General features: G+C 41.3%; 3 protein-coding genes across 3 annotated transcripts; all 3 read right to left on the bottom strand.

The window, feature by feature from the left end:
- Positions 1 to 1,055: 1,055 nt before the first annotated feature.
- RRN3 (RRN3 homolog, RNA polymerase I transcription factor) lies at positions 1,056 to 12,434 on the bottom strand. Its single transcript, XM_030229818.2, has 18 exons — positions 12,329 to 12,434; positions 12,096 to 12,199; positions 11,564 to 11,620; positions 10,633 to 10,722; positions 10,419 to 10,548; positions 9,916 to 9,975; positions 9,381 to 9,444; positions 8,840 to 8,909; positions 8,259 to 8,357; positions 7,562 to 7,657; positions 6,990 to 7,125; positions 6,080 to 6,210; positions 5,321 to 5,451; positions 4,354 to 4,538; positions 3,960 to 4,068; positions 3,389 to 3,541; positions 3,089 to 3,176; positions 1,056 to 2,682 (listed from the first exon to the last, which is right to left on the bottom strand). The coding sequence occupies exons 2-18, from the start codon at positions 12,186 to 12,188 to the stop codon at positions 2,524 to 2,526; spliced, it is 1,851 nt and encodes a 616-aa protein (XP_030085678.1). The 5' UTR covers positions 12,189 to 12,199; positions 12,329 to 12,434; the 3' UTR covers positions 1,056 to 2,523.
- Positions 12,435 to 15,429: 2,995 nt separating this feature from the next.
- LOC108962317 (transmembrane protein 238) lies at positions 15,430 to 20,871 on the bottom strand. The gene is made up of 2 exons (XM_030229945.2): positions 18,735 to 20,871; positions 15,430 to 16,083 (listed from the first exon to the last, which is right to left on the bottom strand). Exons 1-2 carry the CDS (start codon positions 19,118 to 19,120, stop codon positions 16,074 to 16,076), a joined length of 396 nt encoding a protein of 131 aa, XP_030085805.1. The 5' UTR covers positions 19,121 to 20,871; the 3' UTR covers positions 15,430 to 16,073.
- Positions 20,872 to 21,016: 145 nt separating this feature from the next.
- Positions 21,017 to 25,936, bottom strand: RSL1D1 (ribosomal L1 domain containing 1). The gene is made up of 9 exons (XM_050980212.1): positions 25,798 to 25,936; positions 25,554 to 25,693; positions 24,617 to 24,755; positions 23,886 to 24,034; positions 23,646 to 23,747; positions 22,946 to 23,039; positions 22,733 to 22,861; positions 21,779 to 21,985; positions 21,017 to 21,539 (listed from the first exon to the last, which is right to left on the bottom strand). The coding sequence occupies exons 1-9, from the start codon at positions 25,831 to 25,833 to the stop codon at positions 21,198 to 21,200; spliced, it is 1,338 nt and encodes a 445-aa protein (XP_050836169.1). The 5' UTR covers positions 25,834 to 25,936; the 3' UTR covers positions 21,017 to 21,197.
- Between the last annotated feature and the right edge of the window lie 390 nt (positions 25,937 to 26,326).

The following is a 26,326-nucleotide window of genomic DNA, read 5'->3' as shown; positions in this document are numbered from 1 at the left end:
ACCACGTCCAGCCTGTCATTAAATGCCTCCAGGGCCGCTGTGACTCCACCATGCAATGGACAGCCCATCCCAGTGTCTGATCACCCGCTCCGTGAAATCATTCCCAACGTCCAACACAAACCTCTCCCGGCACAGTTTAGGGTTACATCCCCTTGTCCTACCACTAGGTGCCTGGGAGAAGAGGCCAATCCCCACACCACCATCCTCTGCCCCGGCAACCACAAGTTGGATTTCAGACAATCCCAAAGACAACCATTTTTCCTTAAATATGAGGGGCTTTTTCCTCCAGTTGTCTGTGATACTACAAGAAATAACCATGGTAGCAGCAGAGTTCATTCAGCCTGCAGGGAATGTGGACTGCCCACAGCCCAGTGGCAGTGACTGCCCAGCAGCCCAGCTCAGCCTTTCCATCCTTCACACAAGGGAACTGTCCCTGGAAGTGTTCCAGACCAGGCTGCACTGGACCCTCAGCACACTGGGGACCCTGCTAGTGACAGGGTGGTTGGAACTAGATGATCTTTAAGATCCCTTCCAACCCAGGCCATTCTATGACCTTATGATTCTATAGTAGAATAAATGCTTTCTTCAAAAGATACATTGCATTTCTCATTTTAGACAAAATTGCAGCTCAGGCTGAACATTCCTCTCACAGCTGTTGGTATTTACCAAGTCTCTTCAGCAAAGCACCAGCACTTGCCAGCACAGGTGCCTGCCGTTACATGGAGAAAACCAGAGCTGTCAGAGCAAAGGTTCCAGAAACACTTAAACAAAACTCTGTAACTTCAGTACAGACAGTTCAATGACTGCACATTACACTTAGAGCTATTTATTTTTGCTTATCATGATTTGTAGAAGCTCCTGAATCAAATACCTAATATTACAACTGGGCAAGTTTTACACAGCCCCCTTTTGGAAGTAGTGTCTGAAGGGCATCTTTCAAAGGATGTTTTCCCTGCTGTTGATCTGAGCATTCTTCTGTGCCAGGAGAAAATGCAATTATTGCAGATGGAAACCTATTGTTTATTACTCAGGACTGACAATAAAGAGGACTACAATTAAAACTAAAACTTTTCAGTTTATACAATAAAGAATAGATCCACTTATGCACTTTGCAGTGTCATCCCCAAAACTCATTTCTGCAACCTGTCAGAATGAACACCCCAACTTTGAGAAGTCAGGCTCCAGAGAGGGCACCTCAGTAACACACAGACCTGTGGTTTTCTCAAGGATGTTACAAATTGCACTGTTTCCATCAAAATTTATTGGCTCCAAATAAAAATGTCTTGAAAGCCTCCAAGTTCTAAAGAAGGGCAACTGGAGTTTAGTCTTAAATACATAAAATTTTCAACTAAATGTGACACAAATAACATTTATTTTTTCCCATTGTTTATATTCTTACTCAAATCTAAAAGCCAGTAACCATGAAAAGAAGACAAGAAACCTCTGTAGAGAAACTCTACACTGACTGACAGACACATGGACAACACAAGGACACCACTGACACCATCACTTCCTTTCCACAAGGGAAGATTTTTTTTTTTCTATTTTCAGCATTCACATATAAACTTCAAATCTGGCAAATAAATACCTGTCTTGGAGTGCTTCACAAGCACCCCAAAGAAAACTATCTACAAATAATACATTTCAGCTACTCCCTCATTTTCAACACTTCCAACAACCATCACTTTCACATGTCTGAACTTTCCTAGCTGGGAAAGGTGTGTCAGCGACAGATTTCAGGAGGGATAATGCTTTCTGCCTGAATACACTTCCCACTAGCAAGTGGCTTCACCAAGCATGATTCTACAGACAAGAAAAGCTGAAGAGATGTGTGTAGAAGAACCACTGCCACTGACTGGATTCATGCCCTGCCTATTGAGAGATCTCCTGGTTTAGGGCAAATTTAGAAGGAAACATCCAAAGGGGTCCCTCTAGAAAGCAGATTCAAGCAACGTGGCTACTGACTGCTTTATCCCAGTACAGAGGAAGTGAAACCCAGATGCAATCAGGACAGGTTTTTTCTTTCCACTTCCTCGAGCTACACACTGCGTGCCAAAAAATGGCACCCTAGGTAGGACAAGAGATTACACCATTACTGTGAAACCAGCTCAAGAAGAGTTAGAGTTGGAACACAAAGTGGAATTCTGGCCCCCACACAAAGCTGCCGGAAGAAACACCAGAATTTCACCCCTGATATAGAAAACCTTGTAGAGAAACATTAGTAAACGAAGTTTTGAAGAGCTGGAAAAAACTATTAAAAAAAAATCCTTCTAAGTCATAAAAACCATTTCAATGTGAAATTTGTAAAATATCACCCTATTCATTCTCTAAGCTTTTCTAGCAACATGAAACTTTACTATAACATATCTGTAGAAATCTGATGACTAAGAAACAGTAATTTTTCTTAAATGTAGTTACTCAAACATTTGCCAGTTTGGAAAATTGAGCTCAAGTCTCTTTCCAGAGCAAAACATTGCACACAATTTTCAACCTATTCCACATTTTCCCTTCTGGTTGCTCATGTCACAGTGGGTATGGCACGTAACAGTCTGCAGGGGAGCCAATGCTGCTCACAGGGCTTCGTGCGTTGGACTCATAAGAATTTGGTGCAATTTCAACCACACCATCATTTTGAGGAGTTTCTCCTTTCAAAAAGTCATCATCTTCATCTTCAGAAGTACCCTGCAAAAATTTAAAAGGATCAGTGAGAGTAGGAAGGTACTGTCAAATCTTCTACTGTCAAGTAGAGACCTGGATTTACACTGTGATTGCCACTATCAGTTGGAATGTTAAGAGAATTAGATGTACTCTGATTATGAAATATGGGAACTGAATGACATCTACAGGGTGAATTTCCCACTGACATCATCATGTCCATTTTCTGAGCACATTCATAAAGCTTTCAGATGGCTCCTGTGCTGCACAAGAGAGAAAAGTGCTCTCAAGGCAAGAATGGATCAATTCCTAAAGCTTCCAAATTTCAGTCTCAGTTTCCCCTAAATGTATAGTGTACTCTTATCTACTTAAAAAAAACACTCTGCAAAAAAGCAGCTGACAGCTGAACTTTGTTTGGATCAGGGAAGATTACCTTTTTAATGGGTTTCTTCAGATTCTCAAGATCTTCAGCACTCAGCTCTTCCCAGAACTGATACATAGGATCAATGGTCTTCTTTGATCTGAGAGAGGAAACAAGGCACAGGATGAGTTATTGTATTCACAGTAGGGGTACATTCTAATTTAAACCTATGACAATCTGGTTAAAATGCAGAATATGAAAGGTACAAAGGATCAGGGAGGAAAGCGAATGGCACAAACACTGACAGTTTGCTACAGCTGTATTAATTATATTCTAGAAGGCACAAAGGAGTTGTTCACTTTTCAATTCTACCTTTTGAGTATGTAGGGGTCAAAGGGGAAGAAGCTGTCGAGGGGGTTGGTGCAGGTCTGCACAAGGTCGCCCCCGGTGCCGCTCCGCACAACGGGGATGAGCTGCCTGTTGTTCCTCTCAATAATTGTGTAGCAGAACACCAACTGGTATTTCCTTTAAAAAAGAGAATTAAGAAAATATAAGCACCTCCAGCACACCCAAAGCAAGATTTTCAGATGGATGGTATGAAAACACAAAGTTATTTTTGAACAAACATCACTTCTATCTTCCATTTTCCAGCTGATATTAAGAGTTTGCAAGATAGTCACAAGGGAAGGAGTCTGTCCTCTTCCTCTAAGCCCCTATAAACTTTATTCCAAGTACAACCACACTGGCTCCAACACAGAGCAATCCATTTCATTGGACTGCAGGATTCCATTGAAATTGACCTAGGAATAAACTTATCACACCTGGAATAAGGGCAGTGTTATGTCTTAGGTAATATTCAAGACTGTGCCTAACAAAACCCTGTGCTGGTTTTAGACACACACAAAACCTGTAGCAAGCTTTATTGAAGTAAATGAGCAGGTACCTGGTAATGGCAGCAAACAAGTTGACAACAGAAGGGATACAAATCTTCAGGGGGTTTAGCTGACACATGACAATGCGCTCAAAATTTAAACTTTGCAGATATGACAGACCTTCAAAAGAAGAACAATCAGCAAATATAAGTTAGATATCATATAAACTGAATTAGTTGCTAAGAATTTCCAGTGTGACATGCCTGCACCCTGCACACCACCACAGAAGCACATCCTGGGGCACTCTCACAGTGGAGGTCTGGCCCCAACATGTGTACAAGCCATCTCATTTTGTCTGGAGCACAACAACATAAACTTGCCATCAGATACTTGACTGAACTGACTACTATAAAACATAGCAACAGTAAAACTTCTAATGAATCCTTTCAAACCTAATATGCTTACCTTTCCTTAAATTTCCATCCAGAAGTTGTTTATGACGGAAAATAAGTGTATAGAACACTGCCTGACACGTGGAATAGAATGGCCCATGGAGGGCTACATCACAGTAGGCATTAGCTCCTTTATCCTGATTATCAATGTATTTATGCAGCCAGTTCACCAGAAGATCCAGACATGCTTTTACTGTACTGTAGTGCAGGGAGAAAAAAGAAGTGTAAAAATAATACCTGAAATGGTGTAGAAAAAATGTTCAACAAATATTCAAGAAACTCAGCGGTTATAAAAACACCAGTAAGAAAATATCTTTCTAAAAGAATGATTCTGTTACAAGGTTTCTCCTTTATCTCAGCATTAAATGAATCCATCAGCACTGAAAACCCCAAACAGTGAAAGGACAGGATGCTAGAAAAGATGAATCTATGAGCACACAGTTAACAATCAGAATCCTTAGTTACAGGTATTACAGAGCAATGCCTACCATGTCCACCAGGTAACTCCAACATTCAGTTAACTCCAATGTTGAAGTCACCACACCCACCCTGAACAGCACAAAAATATAGAATGTGTACATAAAAAGGAAGACATTTTAACCATTCTCTATCAAAATACTAGAACAAATGATCTCCTTGTTCCAGAGCCTGCAAGAAAGTGCTTAACACTGGGTACTGAAAACACCAGATACACTGGGAATCCATGACTGCCTGAAGTCAGCACAACCTACCCATGCTCAGCACTTCTTGGTTAGTGAAGCCCTAAACAGCAAGTCATGAACCTCAGCAATCATCAGTCTGCATCCTGCATGTTTTCCTGGAAGCTTCAAGACAATACTGAACCAGTATTGCTGAAAGGACAAACAAGACTCTTGATTCAGGCTTACTGACAAAGCAGTGGGAAAAGAAGATCAATTCTCTACTTAAGCTCCACAACAGCATGAATTGTTTGGCTCTGCCTATGTATGAAAACAACTTACACAATGGGAATAAATTTAGCTCTTGCCAAGAAGCTGCCAATGTAACTCCCAGCAGTCTGCCTGATTACTGAAGGATTGTTTGGATCCTGCAGTTTCTTCCAAAGATGGTCTAAAAATGCTTCAGCCAACCCCTGGAAAAAAAGATACACAGATATTGTGAGATGACACTGTTTGAGCAAGAGATTCCTAATACTCATTTCCCATAATTTCCATAACCAAACCATTACAAAAATCTACCTATAAATGCAGTAAATAACCACACCGACGCATGATGGAAGAGCACTCATTTCTGTGTTTTTTTCTGTATTCAGTTATAAAAGAAAGAACAATAGTTTGTTGAGAGAGATGGGACAATGGAGGAGTGGGGGGAACAACTAACAGCAGGCACACCTTTCAAATCAAAGAGCTAACAGACAGCATCTCTGCAATATTCTGGGATGCTGAAGAAATTTGCATCCCATGTCCTGGGTGCAAGAGTCCAACTGATTCTTGTCAAAGAGATCAGTTTTAACCAAGTTTGTTCCCTCACACTTGCTAAGATTCCATCTGTAAGTGGTTTATGAACAACATGGGAAGAGCAACCATAAAGAAAAAGAAAGGAGTAACAGAGAAGAAAAGAAAGTGAAGATACTAATGAATCCTGATGTACTTGCTATTTCAGAGTAGAATTACAGCAGAGAAAACTGTTTTGTAAAAAAACCAAAACAAGGATGCAGAAATGACAGAGGACACTGCATTTTAAAGCCAGCTTTTACTCACCAATTTAAAGCTACAGATGTAAAACATGAAATACTGTACATGACACGAAGCATGGGTTGGTAAAATGAGCTTGTCAAAAACAGAAACCAGATCCCGATACAAATCTTTCGTGTTGCTGATGTCAAGCTTGCCTACACAACAAAGAAACAGAACAGAATGAAACATTTCAGGTTTTTTTTCCTGCCCTCATGCTGCAGAAGTGGTATTTATACCCTTCTACACCAGTAAGAATATGTAAAGAAAAACTGTCAACCTGACTTCGCATGTTATCTGACATCTAAAAATCCAGGTGTACAATTCTACTGCTTTCTAAGGTGGTGTAAATGAAGAATCTCTGTGTGAGTGTGCACGTATATAAAGATACTAGACATACCAACTTTGCAATAAAGTGTTAGCTTAGAAGAGCAAGAAAAAAAACCACAAATAAATCACCCGATTTATGTGGAGAAGATACAGCATAATGGTTTCTAAATAGTTTTGAATATATAAATCTAAGGAATTCAAACCCTTAGTACATAACAATAAAAGATATGTCTTTCTTCTTTTTTCCCCTGTAACAAAGCCAATTGATTGATGTGTCTGCTTGTTCTGATCTACATCCAGTCCTTGTGATGTTGAAAGGATCCATAATTCTAACACTCAAGTAGAGCAAATGATAAAAACATTTATACCTTACTACAGTTTGGATACAGTACCATGTTAATGGAATCAGAATGTCTCCAAGTGAAGACTAAACCTCTGAAGTCCTCTGTACCTCTCCCAGCACCTGGGCAGATGCAGGAATGTGGACTACAGCCTACTAATGGCAGAGCTCTGCTCTATCTCACGGTACAGAGAGAAAGAACTCTTCTTATGTGTTTCTTCCTTGCTAGCAAAACAACTAATTTGGTTACAGAGCAAGTGTTCTCACCATCCACATGGCAAACATCTCTAATGTATGAAAACAGGATGGTCATCAGGACGTCCAGGCGCTCTGCAAGAGGATGGGCCATTCTCTCAATAGTGGCAGAGACAACTTTGTTTCCTTTTCTGTCTTCATCTTCCTCCTGGTAGATAAAATGGCACATGCAGCTTTTAAATACACAAATCAAAGAGACAGCAATTACAGGAAAAGTCAAACTAAATTTATCTTTCAGCAATATGCTAAAATTTCTTCTTTTTTTTAACAAGCAGTATCTCATTTAATAGTATAAGCAAATTTTTGCACACTAAGCCAAGTATCATGAATTCTTTAACTAGCTTTATTGCACAGCTGCTTGTGTTTTTACATAATGAAACTGATTTGCCTGATATAGCACTGGGTGTTTACATAAATAAAGTCAATACCTGAGAACACATTAATCATTTGTCAGCCATTCAGGTTTCAAGAGCTGTGTGCAGTGCAGTAACAATAAACTAATAATGAATTTCCACACTTAGTTCATTGCCACTTCAGAAGTGATAATTTTACTAAGAAAAATTTAATAGAACAAGATAACCAACCATGTCAAAAAGCCCCTCCTCTGTAGATTTTTCCTCGCTAGCAGAGTTATGAGCAGTTTCTTCAGCATCTTCAATATCTTGCTGTGGAGTGCTAACCTACGGTTGCAAACAAGAAATTAATTTCTATAAAATCATGACAATAATAAGAAAGCAGGTATTTTATTATTTATATAAAAGATATGACCACATGAGTAAGTTCTTGACTAGATTTTGTCCTGAACTAAATGAACATTTTAAAAAGGAATGATGTGCCATACAGGAATGAACACTCCAAACTTTCTGAAACTTTACCTCCCCAGCATCCACTCTCCCCCAGCTGTAACACAGTGAGGCAAAAAGCCATGACCATTTACAGTGCTAGCCCTCCTGCCTTTTTTTAGGACTTTCACTTCAAAGAGATGACACAACCAATCAATTATAGAAAGCGAAGCACATTCACATCAGTGCTGATCACCACAAGACAGTTATTTGAACTCTGGCAGACACCCCAGCAGGGTGTAACAATGCACACCATACAGTGCATACCCTCAGGTGTGGGAACATCTCTATCCTGGGAATGAAGTGTAAATTTGGCTGGGTTTATACCCATGATCACAAGGGCATTTTTTGTAGAGTCTAAAAATGAACTGTATTTCATTTCCTACTCTGTGTATTTTAATGCCAACCTACCATAAAAGATAACACAGAATAAACTTACATCCAACTTCAGCAGCCTTTCAATTATAAGCTCCAGAATCTGAAGCCTCAGAGTTGGAAGATACACAGTAACTCGCAGCAGGTTATGGACATAACATTCCTATAATACAAAATTAACCGGTATCAATAACAGTGTTAACAGAAAATCAAATTTCTGCAAAAGACTTCTAGAAAACAAGTTTCTTAATTTGTTACCTAGACCCAGAAATAGGTTTAAACAGATTGTGTTCAGTCAAGAGTAAGTTAATGTACAAACTAACAAATGAGACAACCTGAGACTCCTCATCGAGCAGGTCCATGGTGTGCACTGATTAAGAAAGCAATCCAGTGGAAAAAGTATGTAGTGATGTCATTAAAGATGAGCACAATGCTTGTGCACAAGGAACTCAGAATGCTTGGACTGCCTTACACTAAAGAGACATGATCCTATACATGGTTATTATATATGTAATTATCATATTTATAACAAATTCTTCAAAAATCTGCATGGACTGCCATCCAACCAGTTGTAATACTCTACAGAACATTTATACATTTAGATAAACAGATGAACAAATCAACAAAAATAGTCACAGCTCTTACCAGAGTTCTTTCTGATTTATTAATGAAAGGAAAGAATTCCACAAGTATTGGCATGAGAAACTGAGGTGTCCTATAATGAATTAAAAACCAAAAAGCAGACTTAAAGTTATAGGTTTGCAAATATTGAACTCCAGCACTCTAAAGATGTACTGGAACAAGCTATTTCACAGGAACTTTACTTTAGGGTAAGCAATTGTATAAAATGTGGTTTGGCAAGGATCACAGGACAGATAATAAGTGGCAAATTCTCACAATGCACTTGTTAGAAGCCACTTCAAATATCACTATAGAATATAGAATACATAAGCCACTATCAACACTTTTCCTACTTCCCATTTCTATTAACAGGATTTTCAGCTGCTGATGCCTGGCAGAAACTTCATATGTTTGTATAAAGCAATCTATCAGTTAGTGAATACTGGGAAAAATCATGCAATGACATGAAGTGTTATACTTCCAATTAAGAGGAAAAAACCTATCAGTTCCCAAGCTTGAAATCTGCAAGGAAAGGGCAGACAAACCCAAGGGATTGTGTACTTACGAAGGAACGTATCTTGCAACAGTTTGCAATGCTCTGTGGCACGTATCGAAGTTTGCAGAAATGTCTAGAGAAAGAAAAAAGAATTCTTATGCACTTGGTTACAGAAAACTAAATCAGGAACCAGTAAACACAGTTCATATCAACTACACAATGGAAAGATTCCCAAGGAAGCTGCATGTGCCAAAATGTTCTTTTGCAGGGGTGTACATTGAGGTAAATAAAATAGAAACCAAACAACTCCTAACTTTTCTTTGGCTTTGAAACAATCTAGGGCTAGGAATGTTTCCCTATGCATTATATTCCTACAGATAATAGTTCACCAACAGGAATAGTTTCAAAGTAATAAGGAGTGGATCAGCACACCATTGATTCGAGTACAAGAAACTCTTTGACTTGGGAATTTAAGGATGTTTCTTGATGTTTTACTTGAACACAGCTCAATTAATTTGGTAAAAAAGGAGCAACATGCACTGGATGCTTTTTTAGTAAAGGCACTACAGCAGCATATATATATATCTATATTCTTTATACTCACTTTCATCATCATCATCAGAATCTGAAATATCCACATCATCTTCTCTGATGGTAATTCGAGCTAGCAAAAAAAAGAGATAATTATATCAAAATTATATAAATCTTATAGGTAACAAATTCAATAGCAAACACACTGAATAACAGTCTCCACCAGGACTAAAACATCAAAATTAGCCACAAGACTTTCTTAAACACTGTTTTATTTACAGAACCAGGAGGTTCCTGAAAATATCTGACATGAACCTCACACTTCAGCTTTTGGTTTTTAGTAGTAAAAATATTATACAGTTCATTCACTTCCAAGACATCTTCAGAACAGGATCTGTATCAGCACCTAGAATATGTCTTCTAAAACCTAGGTACAGAAAACTGTGTGTATGACAATCAACATGAAAAAATTCAGTAACATTAATTGTATTATGGACTGTATTTATACAGAACTTCTTTATCCAGGTATGTTGATGAGCAAATAAAGATGAGCAAACAAAGAGAGTAGTAACTTACGGGGGACAAAGTGTGCCACGATCATCCGGAGGCAGGGCCTGAGATGGACAGTTTGTGCTGACACAAGATTGCCAAGAAAGCCCAGATATTCTTCCACTACCTCTCGGCTCCTCCTCAACCATGGCAGCTTCTAAAAGTCAGCAAAGATCAAGATGTCAAAGAAGGATGTTTTGAGTACTAAACTCTTAATCTTCCCAAACAAACAGATACTTACCAGCAAAATGTTGACCAGTTGTCCAAGCTCTTTGGTCAAATATGCAACAGAAGCTCGAAATTCATGCAGCCAATTAATGATCTGGGCATCCTTAAAATAAGCAGAAAAAAATAGGTAACTATTTCAATAAACAGTACTACCTATTAGCAGAAAATAGCAAAATCCTTAGGAGCCAAAGATTAAGACTGTAAATAGAAATTGTTTCCACACTAACATGAAAGGAATTTCAGTTTCTGCCCTCACCAATGGAAGTTCTTGAATGCAGAATACATTCATGCCAACTCCTAAACCAATAGCCTGCCATGAAGGCTTCAATCAGACATGAAGGGCAAGGCATGAAACCTCCCTCAAACAGAACTTACAAGAAATGGTATTCCATCATAATCTTCTTTTCTCTTTTGCTGTAGTTTATCAGAAGGGACATTCAAGTCTTGAAACAGCAAATGTGGCAGGTACTCATAGCTATACAGAAGAGCTGTGAAACAATACTTCTGGGTATAACTACTAAATGCATATGTATGTTAGTGCCTGATGAAACCAGATTTAGTGAGAACAGAAGGTAAAATTCAATGCGACTTTAAGGCTATGAAAGTCAGAAACCACAGTCTGATCTACAGAAGTGACTCTATAATCAAGCATCAGTGACCTAAAAAGATGCTATCTGGAACAAAGACAGACTCAAAGGGTAGAGCAGAGTCAGTAAGCATGAGACACCATCTATAAAGACCCTGCATGTACATGTATGTATAAACAGACATTTTTTTCCCATTTAGAGTTTTAATTCTGATAGTTTCCGCAAAGAAATAAAGCTGTTAAATACAATTTGAATGTTTAAAGCAAAGGATTTGTATAAGCACCAGAATGACTGGTATGGTGATTACACTCAGACAGACGAACTTTAAATCATCAGACCCCTGTCTATCAGTCTTACCTTTATGTCTGGATCTGACAGCTGATGTTTTAACAACTCAAAATCTGTGGTGTCACCCTAGCAGGGGAAACAAAAATAAATAAATTACTTTCCTTTTTTTTTTTTTTTTTTCAATAAAAACTACCAATTTCATCAATGTATCTGAACAACCAACTATTGAACAGGTACATCAAGAATACAAGACAGCCAGCTCAGGAAAGCTGAAGCAGCAGTAACAGGGTGTTGTCCCAGAAGACAACCGAGACTGCTGGCTCATTTTCAGCAGCTCTCCCTGCAGACACAGCTGGATGCCCGTGCACACTTTAGCGTAAGCCTTTACATTCACCCGGCCACTCAGGTTGACTCACGGGGGAAATCTTTTCGCTCGCACAGCAATACCGTCTGGCACAAACTACAACGCTCGGCCACCTTTCATTTTTTTTCCCTAAGCCTTCAGGCACGATCTTGCGTAAGGCGAAACGAGGCTTCTCACGGAATGACCCGAGGAGCAGCAGCCCGGACGCAGCGCAGACCCCCGAGAAGCCGCAGTCACCTTTTCGTACTTAAGCAGGATCTCGGTCAGGGTCCCCCCGAACCGCACCGTCTTCCTGGGCGGGGAGCTGATGAACTCGTCCGCTCCCAGCATGGTCACGGCGCCTGCGGGGCGGGGAAGCCTCGTGAGCACGGCTCTGAGGCCCAGGGCACCTCTGGGGCCCCTCCTCAGCAGGGAGAGCCGCAGGAGCCGCTGCTCCCCTGCCGAGGGTCCCCCCCGCTGCCCCCTCTTGCCTTGCGGTGGCGGCCGCCCTCCCACTACCGGGGCCAGGGGCGCCTCGCCCCGCGCCCGCCGCGTCCCGGCTGCCCGCGCCGCCACATGTCGCTCCGGCGGAAACTGCGCGGCCGGGCGGAAACCGCGCCAGGCGGCCCGCCCCTCGCACCGCCGGGCCGCGCCGCCGCGCGGCTCCACTGAGCGGGCTCGGAGGGCACCGCCGGGCGGCTCCACTGAGCGGGCTCGAAGCGGCTCCGCCGGGTGGCTCCTCTTAGCTGGCACGGAGCGGCACCAGTGAGCTGGGCCGGAGCGGCTCCGCCGGGCGGCTCCTCTGAACGGGCAGGGAGCGCCGGGAGGGAGCAGCCGCGGCGCTGCCCCCGCGCGACCGTGGTGCGGCCGGACCGAAGGAGCCGAGCAGGAGCACGGAGAGGTCGTTTCTCGCCCCATACGCGGGGATGAAGCCGGGCAAGAGGAGCGGGAAGCTCTACTCTCGTTACCGTTCTGGTTTTAACACTGACTCCCGGTAGCGCTCCCAGCGTGCCGGGGTGCGTGAGCAGAAATCCAGATTTATCCCCAGGGCCATGGTGGAGCTATCCCATCCCGGGATGGTTCACAAGCGAGCGCTCCCCGACCTCTTGGGCAGCTCGCCGTGAGCGGTGGGGATTCGCTGCTAGCCCCTCACAGCACAGGTGACACCAAGGGCACGGCCAGCCTGCTGTATCAACTAAAAACTGCAATCCGAAGGGATAAACTAAATGATCCGAACAACTTAATTGAAATTAAAGAGGGCCAAGAATCTGCTCTAAACAAAGCGGAGTTTGACCTTTGGAAATAATAATGGATTTGCTAGAACAGAGGCACAGGAAGTTCAAGTGAGATTTCTGGATGTCTTCTTCATCCCTGTGAGGGCTAGGTCTATATTAAAGCACCAGTCATTAAACAAAACGTGTTATGGACTTTTCTGTCTCAAGCTAGTAACTGGTTTTGCTCCCGAAAGATTGTATACACACACAAATTCTACTGCTAGAGCAACCAGGCTAAGTATGAACAGAGACTTGCATTTCCTGTGTAGTTCTTCAGTAACATCCATTCTGCTCAAAGCTTACTTTGGCTGAATATATAAAATTTACTTCACCCACTGACACAAACTGGCTAGAGCGATACGTGCCAGGAATTGACCTTAGCCCTCTCAACTTGTTATACACTTATGCTTCTTTTCTACACCAGCTCCTACTGTAATAATTAAGTCACTCCCAGCAACTCTCACAAGTCACATCAAACAGATTTTTGTAGGCGTTACTAATAATTTAATTTTCCCTGATGAAGATGTTCCCATTTAAGTAAACCCTATATACCACAAGAAAATTTCCATTAGATGCAGTCTGCATTTTTAGTCAAACAATCCATCTACATAGCTAGAAGCTGGGGGTTGGAATTTTTGCTTTAGTGGAATGTAGGATGACATTTTGAGCTAGTTTTAAGACTTAACTAGATGCAAAAGACTCCTGTAGCCACACTTCTGGAACTAGTTTGGTTCTTTATGATTTTGGCTAAGATTTTAAACAGCGTGCATGGCACTTTCCTCAATGGCTAGAGGAATCCTTTTAGCTGTACAGCTCTGTTCACATAACAGCAAGCAGTCCTAAACCTGTCCAAGAGCTTCCTTCCAGTCAACAATGTAAAGTTCCTTGAATGGACTTTGTGCTGCATTGAGCAGAGCTGATAAGGATATCATGAAACTAAAATAGTGTTAAATATTTGTTAATGTGTAACTGCAGATGATTCCCAGTTTGTGTTTAGTATTAGCCTTCCTCGTTTAGAAGGCAAATTGATTGCATGGAACAGTAACTGGATGCATTTTCCAAAAGAAAATAGTTACAATACTTACAACAGGTATCACTGCTCCACAGCAACTACTGTCTGTCTCATTGCTTGGACTCACCATCTCAGTAACCTTCCACTGCTTTAGTGCTTTTCTGTGCTTAACATCCTCCTTAACTGATGGATCAGCTCCTATATTTCATTTTTAAAACATATACTATTCATACTATTAAACTAGTTGGAATTCCACATAACTTTGGAGTGAAGTTGCACTCTAGCTACCATCTTATGCAACAATCATGAAGTACTGATATTGGATTTAAGATTAATTACAGTGTAATATACAAGGAATGCAAAGGCCTGCCCAATCCACTCCAGTAATTATCATTGCAACACTTGAATAGAAAATTTTGGTTTTCACAGACTAAGTATGTGAAATCCATATATGAGTTTTGGCTTAATAGTAATCATTCCACTTACTGAATACCGTATTTAATAATTCACTTTATAAGTGAAACTATGGGGAATCAGAAAAAACATTTCTTTCTGCTCAGAAAAATCAAATGAAAAAAATTATTGCAAATGAAAACTGATCTACAGGTTTTAAGGGAGGAGCCTGTTCGTTTTTTTTAATCAGGCCATTGTAACACTGCAGTGGTGTCACATTGCAGTTCCGTTAAAAGGAGGAAACAAATTGCACACACCTCCTAAAAACTGCAGATAGTAAAGGAGAAATCACATTGCAAACCTTCAAGTTTAGTGTTCTTCTGAATTTGTTAAAAGATAGAGCATTTGGAAAACATTTAAAAATGAGACTATGCAAAAAAAAAAAAAAGTTACTCCAGTAATTTTACAAGAAAACACTGAAAGACATTTCAAAAGTTCATAAGGAAGTACAGCCACAGTGTTCTTAGTAAATATTTTCCTTAATTCCATCTCTAGTATTCAATGAGGTGTGGCATAGAACAATTGTGCATTGAAATTTTAAGATCTACCAGTATTTGCTGATGGTGGCACCAAACTCTTAGTGTTAGTTCAAAACCAGAAGAACTCCTGAGGAAATTCTCCACACAATTTTATCATTAGCACGATTTTAGGTATCACTATCATTAATATAAATAATTTTCCAGGTACTGTTTGCTAATGTTTTATAATGCCTTGGAGTAGTTGTTAATCAACAGAGTTTCATGTTCTCTCTCTCAAATGTTTCAGCATTAGGAAAATAATTTCCAACATCACTGGACTAAAAATGCCTCTTGGAAGAGTCATCATATTAAATCATTTGTAACTACAAAGAATGTACTTGTATGCCAACATCACTGGTGTTATTTTTCTACTTATAAAATCTCCGATTCCAGGTTATTTCAAAACAACAATGAAACCTTTACAAGAGACACTGTAAATTGTGTATTTACACAATAAACAACTTCTACTACATTTGCAGCTTTGCATCAACAGTTAAATATAGACATCTTAAAAGCAACCTTACAAACAAAAGTATTGCACTGGCATTATAAAAATTCACAGTAAGTTTAACTTCCAGACCTTGGTAAAAAACAGTGCAAGAGCTTTTCATTGTGCAAGAGCTTTTTATCCAAACCTTTCAGGTTATTTAAAAAAATAATAATTAAAACAATAAAACCAACTATTTGACAAGCTGCACTGATATTTCCATGAATCAGGTTCAATTCTCTTCTAGCTCTCGCTTCCTAAAGAGATTTTGTGGGATCTTTTTCCACCATTTCAAAGCATATCCAGTCCAACACTGAAATAGGTGCTTTTGGCAGAGATATGGCTCCACGTGTCCATTTTATGGAGAGTCCTCAATGCTTGCAGAGGTTATTCCACAATGAGAGAATCCTACTGTTTTGAGTCGGGAATCTCCTTCCACAATTTGCAGCATTTCCCCCACTTTTGGGGGCAGTAACGTCAATAGTTGTGTCTTCAACAGATCCTGAAGATAACACATGAAGAAAAGGTTACTCCAAAATAGGCTTAGAACAAGTGGCCATATAACTCTAAACTGTTACTTCAGGTCAATCTTAAAAGTACATTTCCTCATGTTTAACAGCCAGTTGGGACCCAAAGAAAAGATCCATCAAGTCACCAGCCCATAACCAATAGTGGCCAAGTGTGATGTCTCACTGAAGGCACAAGAATATGGCACACAAATAATATTTCCTCAGGATATCAACTGCCCCAGGTCTTCCTGAGCCAAACATATTATCTTTATATTATCATACAATTTCTGCTTCGTCCTTTGGATTTTTGAATCAATAAATTTTTATCTGTCCCACGTCAAGTAACCCCACACTTCAGTAACACAGCACAGGACAGTTTGTTTGTTCCTGCCTTGCCTTGGGAGGCAAGCACTCCATACCATCCCCATAGTGACTGTATAGACTTCTGGAACACTTTATACTCTGCATCTCTTTTCAGGCTTGAGGATCCTAATCCTAATCTATTTGTTATTCCTTTAATAGAAGTATTCCATATCATGAGACTTCTCACCTTTCTCTACTATATAATTTTTAAGGCAGGAAACCAGAACAATAGGTAATGTTCCTTCCATAACTTCAAAAAGTTAATGTTCAATAAGGTTTGCAAATGGCCAGTCAAGTGAGGACATTTGGGGTTTGTTTTGGTTTTGGTGGTTTGGTTTTTTGTTTGTTGTTTTGTTTGTTTGGGGGCTTTTTGTTTGTTTGTTTGGGGGTTTTTGAGGGGAGGAATTTTTTGTGCATGTGGTGGTTTTAGGGTTTGTTTGTTTGGTTTTTTTTCTTTCTGAATGTATGTGTGTGTGTGTGTGTGTGGTGGTGGCTTTTTTCCTCCTCATCCAGACAATATCTGCCCAAACATGTTTAACCCGTTTGGTTAAGTTCATAAATATCTCCTGATGGGGAGAGGATTTGGTCTATCAGCAAGGAATGATCTGATTCAGACAGTTGTTTACGAGAAGTTCTAAGATACTTTAGGTGAACTTACTTTATAAAGGAACTCTAAATTATCTTTCAAGGTGAAACCATTTGTTATCCTTTGTTTCACCTTGCAAGTAAAATCATAGAGTTTATGTTCCAATATGTAACATAACTGCTGCACACCCCCTGTTTTGGTTCCTTCTGAATTACCATTACTGAAGTTTGTTACTGTAGCAACAGAAGCTGCTGGGATATTTTGTATTAAATCACTATTTATTTATTTATACATCCCTATAGGACATATAAATCTAATTAAATCAGGAATAAGACTTGAAATATTTCAAAATGGTGGATAACTTTCACTACTAGGAGTTCACTAAAACAAAATACATATCCATGTACACACATTGCACCTACAGAGATAGCAGGTTATCTACTGAGCTCAATACCTAAAATTGCCATGGAATGGTTCTGCATTGTCATTTATAAATGCAAATCTTCCCCTGCAAATAGGGACCTGCCAATTTTAGATCCATTTCAGAAAAACAATAAAGGTCTGAAAATAGAATGGCTCATTTTCAACAGCCTGTATTCTAATTGCAGGTGCAGTTAATAATCAACTAAAGACCAGTAACAATCTTTGAAAGTTGTGTTGCTGCTGTTCTTTCCTGCCTCCTACAAGTTTTCTATTAAGAAATAATTATCTATACTCAATCTCCCTACTGTTAAAACTTTCTCTCAAGAAAAATTTCATAGCTTTCATGAAAGAAGACGATTTTCACATGAATTTTTCTGTAAATCAACAGTGTCTTCAGGATTTAGTTTCAAGGAGAAGCAGGAAAAGCTGATCTTGTACACAGTGAATCAGAACAGCAAGATGTTTAGAATCCTTGAACAGTTCAAACAGTACAAAACTGTGTTTACAGTTCCTTCAACAGAGGATTTTACATTATGAAGTGAAGGCTTGACTTTTTTCCCCCACACACATTTTCAAGGAATTAAGCTTTCTTTTCTTCCTAAATGAACATGCCATGCAAGTGAACACAGTAGGATAGATATATTGAAAAGCTTCGTGTTCTTCAACCATGCTTTGAAATAGGACCTAGACACTTCCTTTACGCATCAGGTATTATCACATCATTTCTAGATGACTGAGGTTCAAGACAAATAGTTTAACTGATGATTGCATTTATGAGTTTCAACCTCTTACCTACAGTTCTGCCCTCAAGTTAAATCCAAGTCAGCATTTCACCTTTCTTGTTCTCCAATAAAGCAACATTTTGTGGTGCTAACGAGGGGACTTCCCCTCCCAAGAGCTCATGTTGGGTAGTGGTTAATGGCCATTTCTGGCAGCATTTGGTTGCTGTGAGGACCAGTTCGGAGCGCCCCGGCTCCCGCGCTGCTCTCTGGCAGCAGCTCCGCATGCCAGCCCCACCACACTTCGCTCCTGCTCGCCTGTTCCGTTCTTAGACGGCTACAGGAAGTGTCTTCCCTACCTAATCCCATTTGTGCAATCTTTCCCACTCGTTTTTTTACCACCCGAGCTGAGAAAGATTTCCCACTACTTTAATTTTAAGAAGCGTCAGCTGTGAGCAGGTGGTTTAACACAGCAGGCGTCAAAAGTCAAAGTCAGAGCTCGCAGAGGTTCTCCCCGGGCTGTCCCGTCCCACGGTCCCGTCGCGGCTCTCACCTGCCGGGCTCGGCGTGGCGGCCGCGGGCGCTCCCGGCGCGCTGCAGCTCCAGCTCGGCGGGGCGGGCGGGGGCGAGCGCGGCGGTGAGGCGGAGACTGAAGCCGTTCACCAGCCGCCGCAGCAGCGTGTCCCCGCGGCCCTTGGGCGCCGACAGCCCCACGTCGTCCCGCAGCTCCTCGGGCGGCACCTCCAGGTTGCCCGCGTACCAGAACACCCACCAGACCAGGCTGAGGAAGATGCCGATGCCGCCCGCGTAGATGAGCAGGTCGGAGAAGAACACGTCGGCGAACACGCCGGCCAGCAGCACCGCCAGCCCCACCGCGTCGAAGGCCAGCGCCAGCCAGAAGGCGGCCACGCAGCGGCCCAGCCCGCCCGGGGCCGCCATCGGGAGCGGCGCCACCGCCGCCTCGGGCCGCGCGCACCTGAGGGGAGGCGAGGGCGGCGCCCACCCGAGGGCAGGGCCGGGCCGCGCCCTCCCACCCGGGCAGGTGCAGGCCACGCCCCCCGCGCTGAGGGGACTCCCAGGCCGCGCCCCCCACACACCTGAGGGCTCGGCCTGGCCGCGCCTCTGCCCCCGCAGCTGCACGCAGGGGAGGCGGGCACACGCCGCCCTCAGCGGCCCCGCCGAGCCCCCCGCCCGCTGCGGTGGGGCTCCAAGGCTGATCCGTAGCTGCCGATGGCATTTGGGGGCTGAGGCCTCTCTGCGAGCACTGCTCGCTACCGCTCCCCGATGAGCCGGACACGGCTGGGCCCGCCCAACTGTGGCAGCGCCACCTCAGGCACCCCAGAAGGGAGGCACTTCAGAAAAGCGGCCCGCGGATGAACACCCACTTCGCTGATCTCCGCAATTGCAAGGGAAGGCAAGCTGGTTGCAGACAGCAAAGATTTGCAAGACAGTTACAAATGTGCATCTGCAAATGCACATAGACCCCTTTAGCTGTGCTTGAGGAGGCTTAAAAAGAGCAGCTGGAATACTAGTTCAGGTGGACAAACAGGAAGTAAGCTGTCAATGCAGGATGTAAAAACTATATTGTTTTTCAGTAAGTAAAACTGTTATTTTAAAGGCAAGACATATTTCAGTTCACCCTTGTGTTAATGACCTGATACATATATTTTCACACTCCCAAGTCCTCAAGCACAAGAACTGTATTTAGATGTAGGATCTCCTATCTAACACCTTATTTAATGATGAAGCCACTGTTCCACTAACTAGAAATATCAAGCCAACAGGAACTATGACTAGGCCTAATAGAATAGGTACTTTCCACATTTTAGTGGAAATAGTGCGCATTAAATGATACTGCTGCTACTCTTCCAGTGACAGTTGGTGCTATTGGTTTACTGGGATTACTATCATAGCTTTTGATTCACAAAATAGTTGAAAAGTTACAAAAAGTCAGGGTTGCAAGAGGGTAAAAAAAGTTGACATCACAGATCAAGCAGAATATTTTCATACTCTTATTTAGCACCCACTTTCTTTCTAGGCAGCCAATATCTTCATATGAGAATAAAAAGAAGATGTGGTAGTTTTTTAATGAGAAAGTAGGCTGGTTACTTCCTGCTTATTAACCTTGTCTCTTACCACCTTTTTCCTATTTGGAGTTTTTACCACTAGGATTTTTCAACACAAATCTGCCTCGTATTCTCACTCTGCAAAGGACAGACAAGTTATCATACAGAGAACAACTGGGCAGTTTTGTAAAACTTCAAATATATCACCTTTCAATCCTGAAGTATGTCTTTTTCATGCCTTAACAGGACAAGTTCACTTGGCTGGCACAACTGGAATTCACACAGCCTTCGGCTTTCTTCAGATGGAAGAACAACAGTTCTGTGAGCATCCTGCAGGAATGCTCTCAACTCTTCTGGTAGGTAGCAGAAATAAAGCCCAAAACTGAAGGTGAGATTTTGCTTTTTGTTGTAAAATATATGTATATGGTAAAAGCAAAATTCTTTAGGCCTTTTTAACTCATGGATACCCTAGGTAAAAATAGCTAAATATTACAATGTGGGGCTTAGTATCAGGCTGCAGTAACACCAGTCACTGACAACCCGTTTTTATTATATTGAACAATTTTTTTTTAAAAACTGTAGCAGTTTTTCACCTTTAAAAGCGCATGCAGATTACTGCTCTTGGCACGCATCCTTCTTGCTTCAGAAAGACAGCATTTATTAAAATATTTCTCAGCCTTTTTTTCCTGGGATAAAACCCTCTCTTCCCTTTGACACTTGAAAAATTTGCATGGTTTTGGTTTGGGCCAGCAAAAGATAAAAGGTGATGGGACCATTAAGACAGTGAGTTTATTTGTACCAGCTTGTAAATTAGAAGGAAACCAATGAATCATTACAGATCTTGGTGAAAATAAACTCTTGGGATCAGATTTCCCAAGAAGGTATTTTACTTCATCAATAAATTTGTTAACTGAAAGTGATGATACAAAATATGTTACAACAGACAACGTTCAGGCTGACTGCGGCACGCGCACCTTTCTGGGTGCCTGCTTCTGTGGTTTTGAAGATTTCCTGGCTGACTGTAGTGACTTGCCAGCTTTGGGTGTTGCAAAAGACTTTGCTTCAGGTTTTTTTGGAGCCTTTTTCATGTCTTTTTCTTTTATTGCTTCCTCTGGCTTACTGACCTGCTTGGCTTTTTTCTCTTTTGATGATGTCTCCAAGTTTGCACACTCTGTAACCTCAGGTTTGGATTTTGGAGTATCCGCCACTAGAGATGTTTTCTTTCTCTTACCAAGGAGTGTTTTGGTTTTCTTGCCCAAATTGTCACCTTTTTCTGAATTTGGTCCCATTTTCTGTATTTAACACAAACAAAAAAATTACCATTCCATCCAAGAAACATATTCCCTGTTTTTAAGGAAGAAGTATCAGTGAAAACCATTACAAGTGACAAATATTTTCAACTGAACTGCACCCTAGTCTTGAAGTGTGCTAACACATACTGTTCCCCAAGGAGCAATGAACAATTTAAACAGTCTCCAAAATATTTAGTTTTAACTGAAATGCAAGTTTCCTAATATTATTCAACAATTACCTTCAGGTCAGCTGAGCTCGTTGTTTGTATAGGCACCAGTTGTGGAATTTCTTCATCATCACAATCACCTGGTTCCTGGACTATTTCTATCTTTTCTTTTATCACAGGCTCCTGGGTACCAGCAGCAGCTTTACTTTCTGTTGTCACAGTGACTTTACCTGACTTCAGTTTTGTAGCTGTCTTCTTCACTTTCTTGGGTTTTGCCTTCTAGAATTAATCAGAAGTACACCTCAGACAAATACCCATCCCATTTCTAAATGTATAATAACTGTTTTAATGTGGTTAAAATTAGGTGGTGTAGAAAAATACTTTTATTCAATAGACCTGGACTAATGAGCTATATGTAAAATATGAAAAAATGCATTACATGCAGAAGTTTATTATAAGTAGCTCACAACTATAGTAATGTCAACCTTACAGTCTCTAAGTTGAATATTCACAGTCCCAATTTAATTTCAGACAAATGAATATAAACAGAAGTCAGTACAAAAGAATAGCCAATTACTATTTTTAAACAAGTATGAGGCCCCCCCTACATACACAAATAAATGAGTTTGAGAATTATTCAGATGCCACTGATCAACCAACAAAAAACAGATGCATAATCTGAATCCAAATATATATTAATGAGTGCATTTTCAGAAGGCAAATATGGATAAACAATAGAAGCAAAGGTCTAAGAATGAATCTCAGGTCCCTTGAGTTTAGGTCTAGAAATACTTTATTTATTTCCAGTTTGCTTAAAAGCCTGTAAGGGAGTTGCCATAATTTCATTATTATTGCTGAGTACTTGAAGCACTGAGGTAGGAGTGTCTGACTGGTTTTAGCCATAAAAGCCTGCCATCAGTTGTTAATGCACTTAAACCCAAAATAACAATGCATACAAGGAAAACAAAGAACTACAACTAAATGTACAGATTCAATTTATACAAAGTTGGAAGAAATTTTGGTTACCTTTACTTCATTTTTCTTGAGAGATGGCTGTTTGTCAAGCTCATCCAGGTTGGAGATATTTGCAGTAAATATTGGGAGTGCAACTGATTTAAGTGTTTTGAGGTGAAGAATTTTTACATTTTTCCATTTCTGCAAAAACAAAGCAAGTTTATTATGTAAAAATAAGGCTGAAGTATGAACCTATTTGTCTGTAATGCAGTCCATCAGCAGTACCTTTGGTAACTTGTCACCAATCACTTTTGCTGCTGCAATGATATTCTCAAGTATCTCATCCACTTTCATCCCAGTGTGACCTATGCGTGTTGTACTGGAAGAAGGAAGAAACGAATAATAATTATATATGGGCAAATGAACTTTGTTCAAGTCACTTGTTTAGTTTAGGCATACCCAGAAATGCAAAAAGCCCACTTATTTGCAATTATCATAAAGGAGAGATGGCTATTGCAGAAATCTTTTGTGATAACAGTTAGAAGGAATTCATTTGTATTCATTTTTCCATATTTGGATATGTAACTTCTGCCTTACATTACAAAGCATTACTACCAAGGATTCAGATCCTTTCAGATACACAATACATGAAAAAAAAATCTTATTAAACTAGAATATTTTGGAAGTAGAAAAATATTAAATTAGATTAAAACTAAGATCGTACATGTGCTTTGACAGTGACAGGTGCCTAGAAATTCCTTAGGTAAAAGGAAAAAGAAACAAACCCCCTCAAATTCACAGTAAAATTTAAGTAGAATTACTAATTTAACTATATAGGTAAAAGTTCAAAATGCCCCCTATTTGCAATAATGACCCTTAACATCTTTTTTTTCACGTACTAAAGGAATAAAAATAATTCACTTAAAATTACTACAATTAAGATAGAACCATCTTTCAAGTGATGTATTAATCTATTTGTACTTACTAACAGCACCCTTTGTTATTAACTGGGAGTATAGTCCCTTGGATATGTTTTTCTAGTTCCTTGGCAAGATCTTTGGCTTTCAGGTTTACAGATAAAGGTGCCCTAAAAGAGAAAGGGAGAGGGGTAAAAAAAAAGGAAACAATTAGAAAACCAAAAGAAAACCAATTCCTCCATTACTAAGAAGAATCTGATCATAAAAAAGATAATGCAAGAATGGATTTCCAAAGTTTAAAGACCTACTTTTTCTTTTCATAGAAGTGTTTTCCCAGATGGGAGGGCAAAAGCCTTCTAATTCGGTCATCAGACAGAAAGAGATCAAAACTGTTCAGGAGGCGCCGCTTGGCTTCATACATTTTATACTCCTTTTTGAGGGTTTTGTATGAGATAATCTGCAACACAAGCATCAGTTTAGCCCCTGCTGCTGAAAATGCAACGTGAAATGCTTCTTAGAACCACACATATTAAAGCTGCATAACTGATAGTCCGTCACAGTGCTTTCTTTCAGAACGCTGAAGACAATAAAAGAGTATCCATTTCCTATTTTTTTAAAGAATCAAAAAATATGGATCTCTTGCATAGTAACTGCACATCACAAAACAGAACTTGCACACATGAATAACATTCAAATCAAGGTTAAATATAACCAGTTGTTATACAGTTTTATTGCTGGTGGCATAAACAATCAAATGTTGTGAGTTATCCCAGTTGGTTTCTCAAAATAAATATTGAATGTTTATCTAGGAATTGTATTTGATTACTAAAAATCCTGTTTCAAACTGAAGAAATTATTCTGAGTAAACTTTGCATTTCAGAAACACCACAGTTTGAATAGTCAGAAAAATCTTACTACAGTATGTGAATGAGAATTAGAATATTAAACAGCAGAAAAAAACAACTACTTGTGTTCTTTTTGGTGGTTATGAAAGGAAAGAAATGGCAGTACTGTGTTATAACATCAGGGATGCCCTTACCCGACTAATACTTCTGATCCCATTCCGGAGTAAAAGTTTCTTGTACAGATTTTCAGTCTGTTCTGCTGATAAATTTGGTTCATCCTTTGTGAACAGGCAAACATCAGCTGTTTCTGGTCGAATGCCATGGGGCAGTGGTCTACAATGAGAATATGAGGTGTATAAAAAATGTCTAATAAGAGAAAGAAGTTTTCCCCAGAACTAGCACTACACTGGAGATCAGTACCCTTTAACAACCTGCCTGTATTTACACTTTGTTAACTACTAAATATTCTCAGTGGAACCTACAGTTGATTAAGCATACAGAACTCTAAAAGTGAAACCATAAAACACCACGGCTCCAGTCAGATACAAAGTGGAACCTTCTATCCTGCCAGCAGCCCTTACCACAGCAGCCCTTACCGGGTCCTAGCAGGAGGACCCTCCATGCTCCTCCCTTCATGCCATGGCTGCATCCAAGCATTAGAAAAAACGTTATAACACCGTGGCCTTGATAAACGGATGGAAACTTTCTCAATGTAGTGCAGCTACAGTCTAAAAAGAGACTTCTAATTCATATTCAGGTTTGGTTATCCAAACAAAGAAGTATTACTAATGATTTGGTGGTGGTGGATCAAGACAAAAAATATGATTCTAGATATTTTCTAGATATAGAAATAGGTAATATCTAGATATTTTCCAAAGGTTAAGGACTGAAAGGCACATACCCTGTAACTGGCAACCCACAGAACCAGAATCCTGCATGCAAAAAGCCGGCACAGCCCAGCTCCCAGTTATACCAAAAGTAGGGGTAAAGCAGCTTCTGACCCGGCAGTTCTTCATCGTGGCACAGAAGCTCCCAGGACAAGGCCGTGGAAGTCAAACCCCATAAGCTCAGAATCTGCTAAGTGTTCTTTTCCAAGCCCTGAACCCATGCGGCCGGGTATCAATGTCTTACATTCTGATGACCTTTGCCACCTGCGGGACTTTCCACACCGTCACCAGGAGATGAAGGCTCTCGCTCTCGTTGAGGAGCAGCTCGTCTCCCTTTGCCTTGCTTCTGGAGAAAGCCAAAAGAGCCTCCACCGCCTTCTTCACCTGCAACAGCATCACAGTGGCAGCAGCCGCAGGTCAAGCCCGGCCCAGCCGCGCTCCAGCCTGCCCTGCTCCCCGCAGCCCCCGGGCGCGCCGGTCCCACATACCTGGGCGCGGTCCAAGGGGTCCCTCCGTCTCGCCATGGCGCTACCGCTCTGGGCACCGGGACCCCGCTCCTGCCACGTGCGGCCTCCGCGCCTGCGTCCGCGCCGCTTTCCGGGGCAGCGCCCCCGAAGGCTTTGCTTCCGGGGCAGGGGCTTGCCGTACGCTCCGTGCTTTCCTCTCCTGCGCGCCGCAGCAGTTGCGGACCCGTGGCGGGGAGCTGTGCGTGTGCGGGGCGCGGCGGGCCCGTCATGAGCTTGCAGGCGGCTTTGCCCAGCAGGGTCACCGGCTAACCGGGCTTGGAGTAGAGTGCCGGAGGCCGTCAGTCCATCTTGCTACGGCACCACGGCCAGCCGGAGGTCAAGCCGGATTGGTCAGAGTCGTAGCCACCGTGTGTCCTCACGGTGAAAAACGTTTAGTCGGACTCGCCTTGTTTTATTGATGGTGCTCTCCTAGTCCAACCCGGGATGCAGCTGGCTCCCTTTCCTTCCAGGGGTGGCTCGTGTTTAGCCTGCTGTGCTCCTGGCGCTTTCC

The sequence above is a fragment of the Serinus canaria genome, chromosome 14, assembly GCF_022539315.1.
Source record: "Serinus canaria isolate serCan28SL12 chromosome 14, serCan2020, whole genome shotgun sequence".
Lineage (NCBI taxonomy): Eukaryota > Metazoa > Chordata > Aves > Passeriformes > Fringillidae > Serinus > Serinus canaria.
This window is presented reverse-complemented; position numbering and strand designations above follow the sequence as displayed.

Bases quoted from the DNA above. Each gene is read 5' to 3' on its own strand.
- RSL1D1 (XM_050980212.1), bottom strand. From the start codon at position 25,833: ATGGCGAGACGGAGGGACCCCTTGGACCGCGCCCAG. The intron at 25,694-25,797 runs GTATGTGGGACC...ATGCTGTTGCAG, and splicing joins ACCCCTTGGACCGCGCCCAG to GTGAAGAAGGCGGTGGAGGC. The intron at 21,986-22,732 runs GTAACCAAAATT...GATTAATTCTAG, and splicing joins TCAAGAAAAATGAAGTAAAG to AAGGCAAAACCCAAGAAAGT.
- RRN3 (XM_030229818.2), bottom strand. From the start codon at position 12,188: ATGCTGGGAGCGGACGAGTTCATCAGCTCCCCGCCCAGGAAGACGGTG. The intron at 4,069-4,353 runs GTAAGCATATTA...CTTCTTTTGAAG, and splicing joins GGATGGAAATTTAAGGAAAG to GTCTGTCATATCTGCAAAGT. The intron at 3,542-3,959 runs GTACCTGCTCAT...TCTTTTTTAAAG, and splicing joins TTGTTTGCTGCCATTACCAG to GAAATACCAGTTGGTGTTCT.
- LOC108962317 (XM_030229945.2), bottom strand. From the start codon at position 19,120: ATGGCGGCCCCGGGCGGGCTGGGCCGCTGCGTGGCCGCCTTCTGGCTG.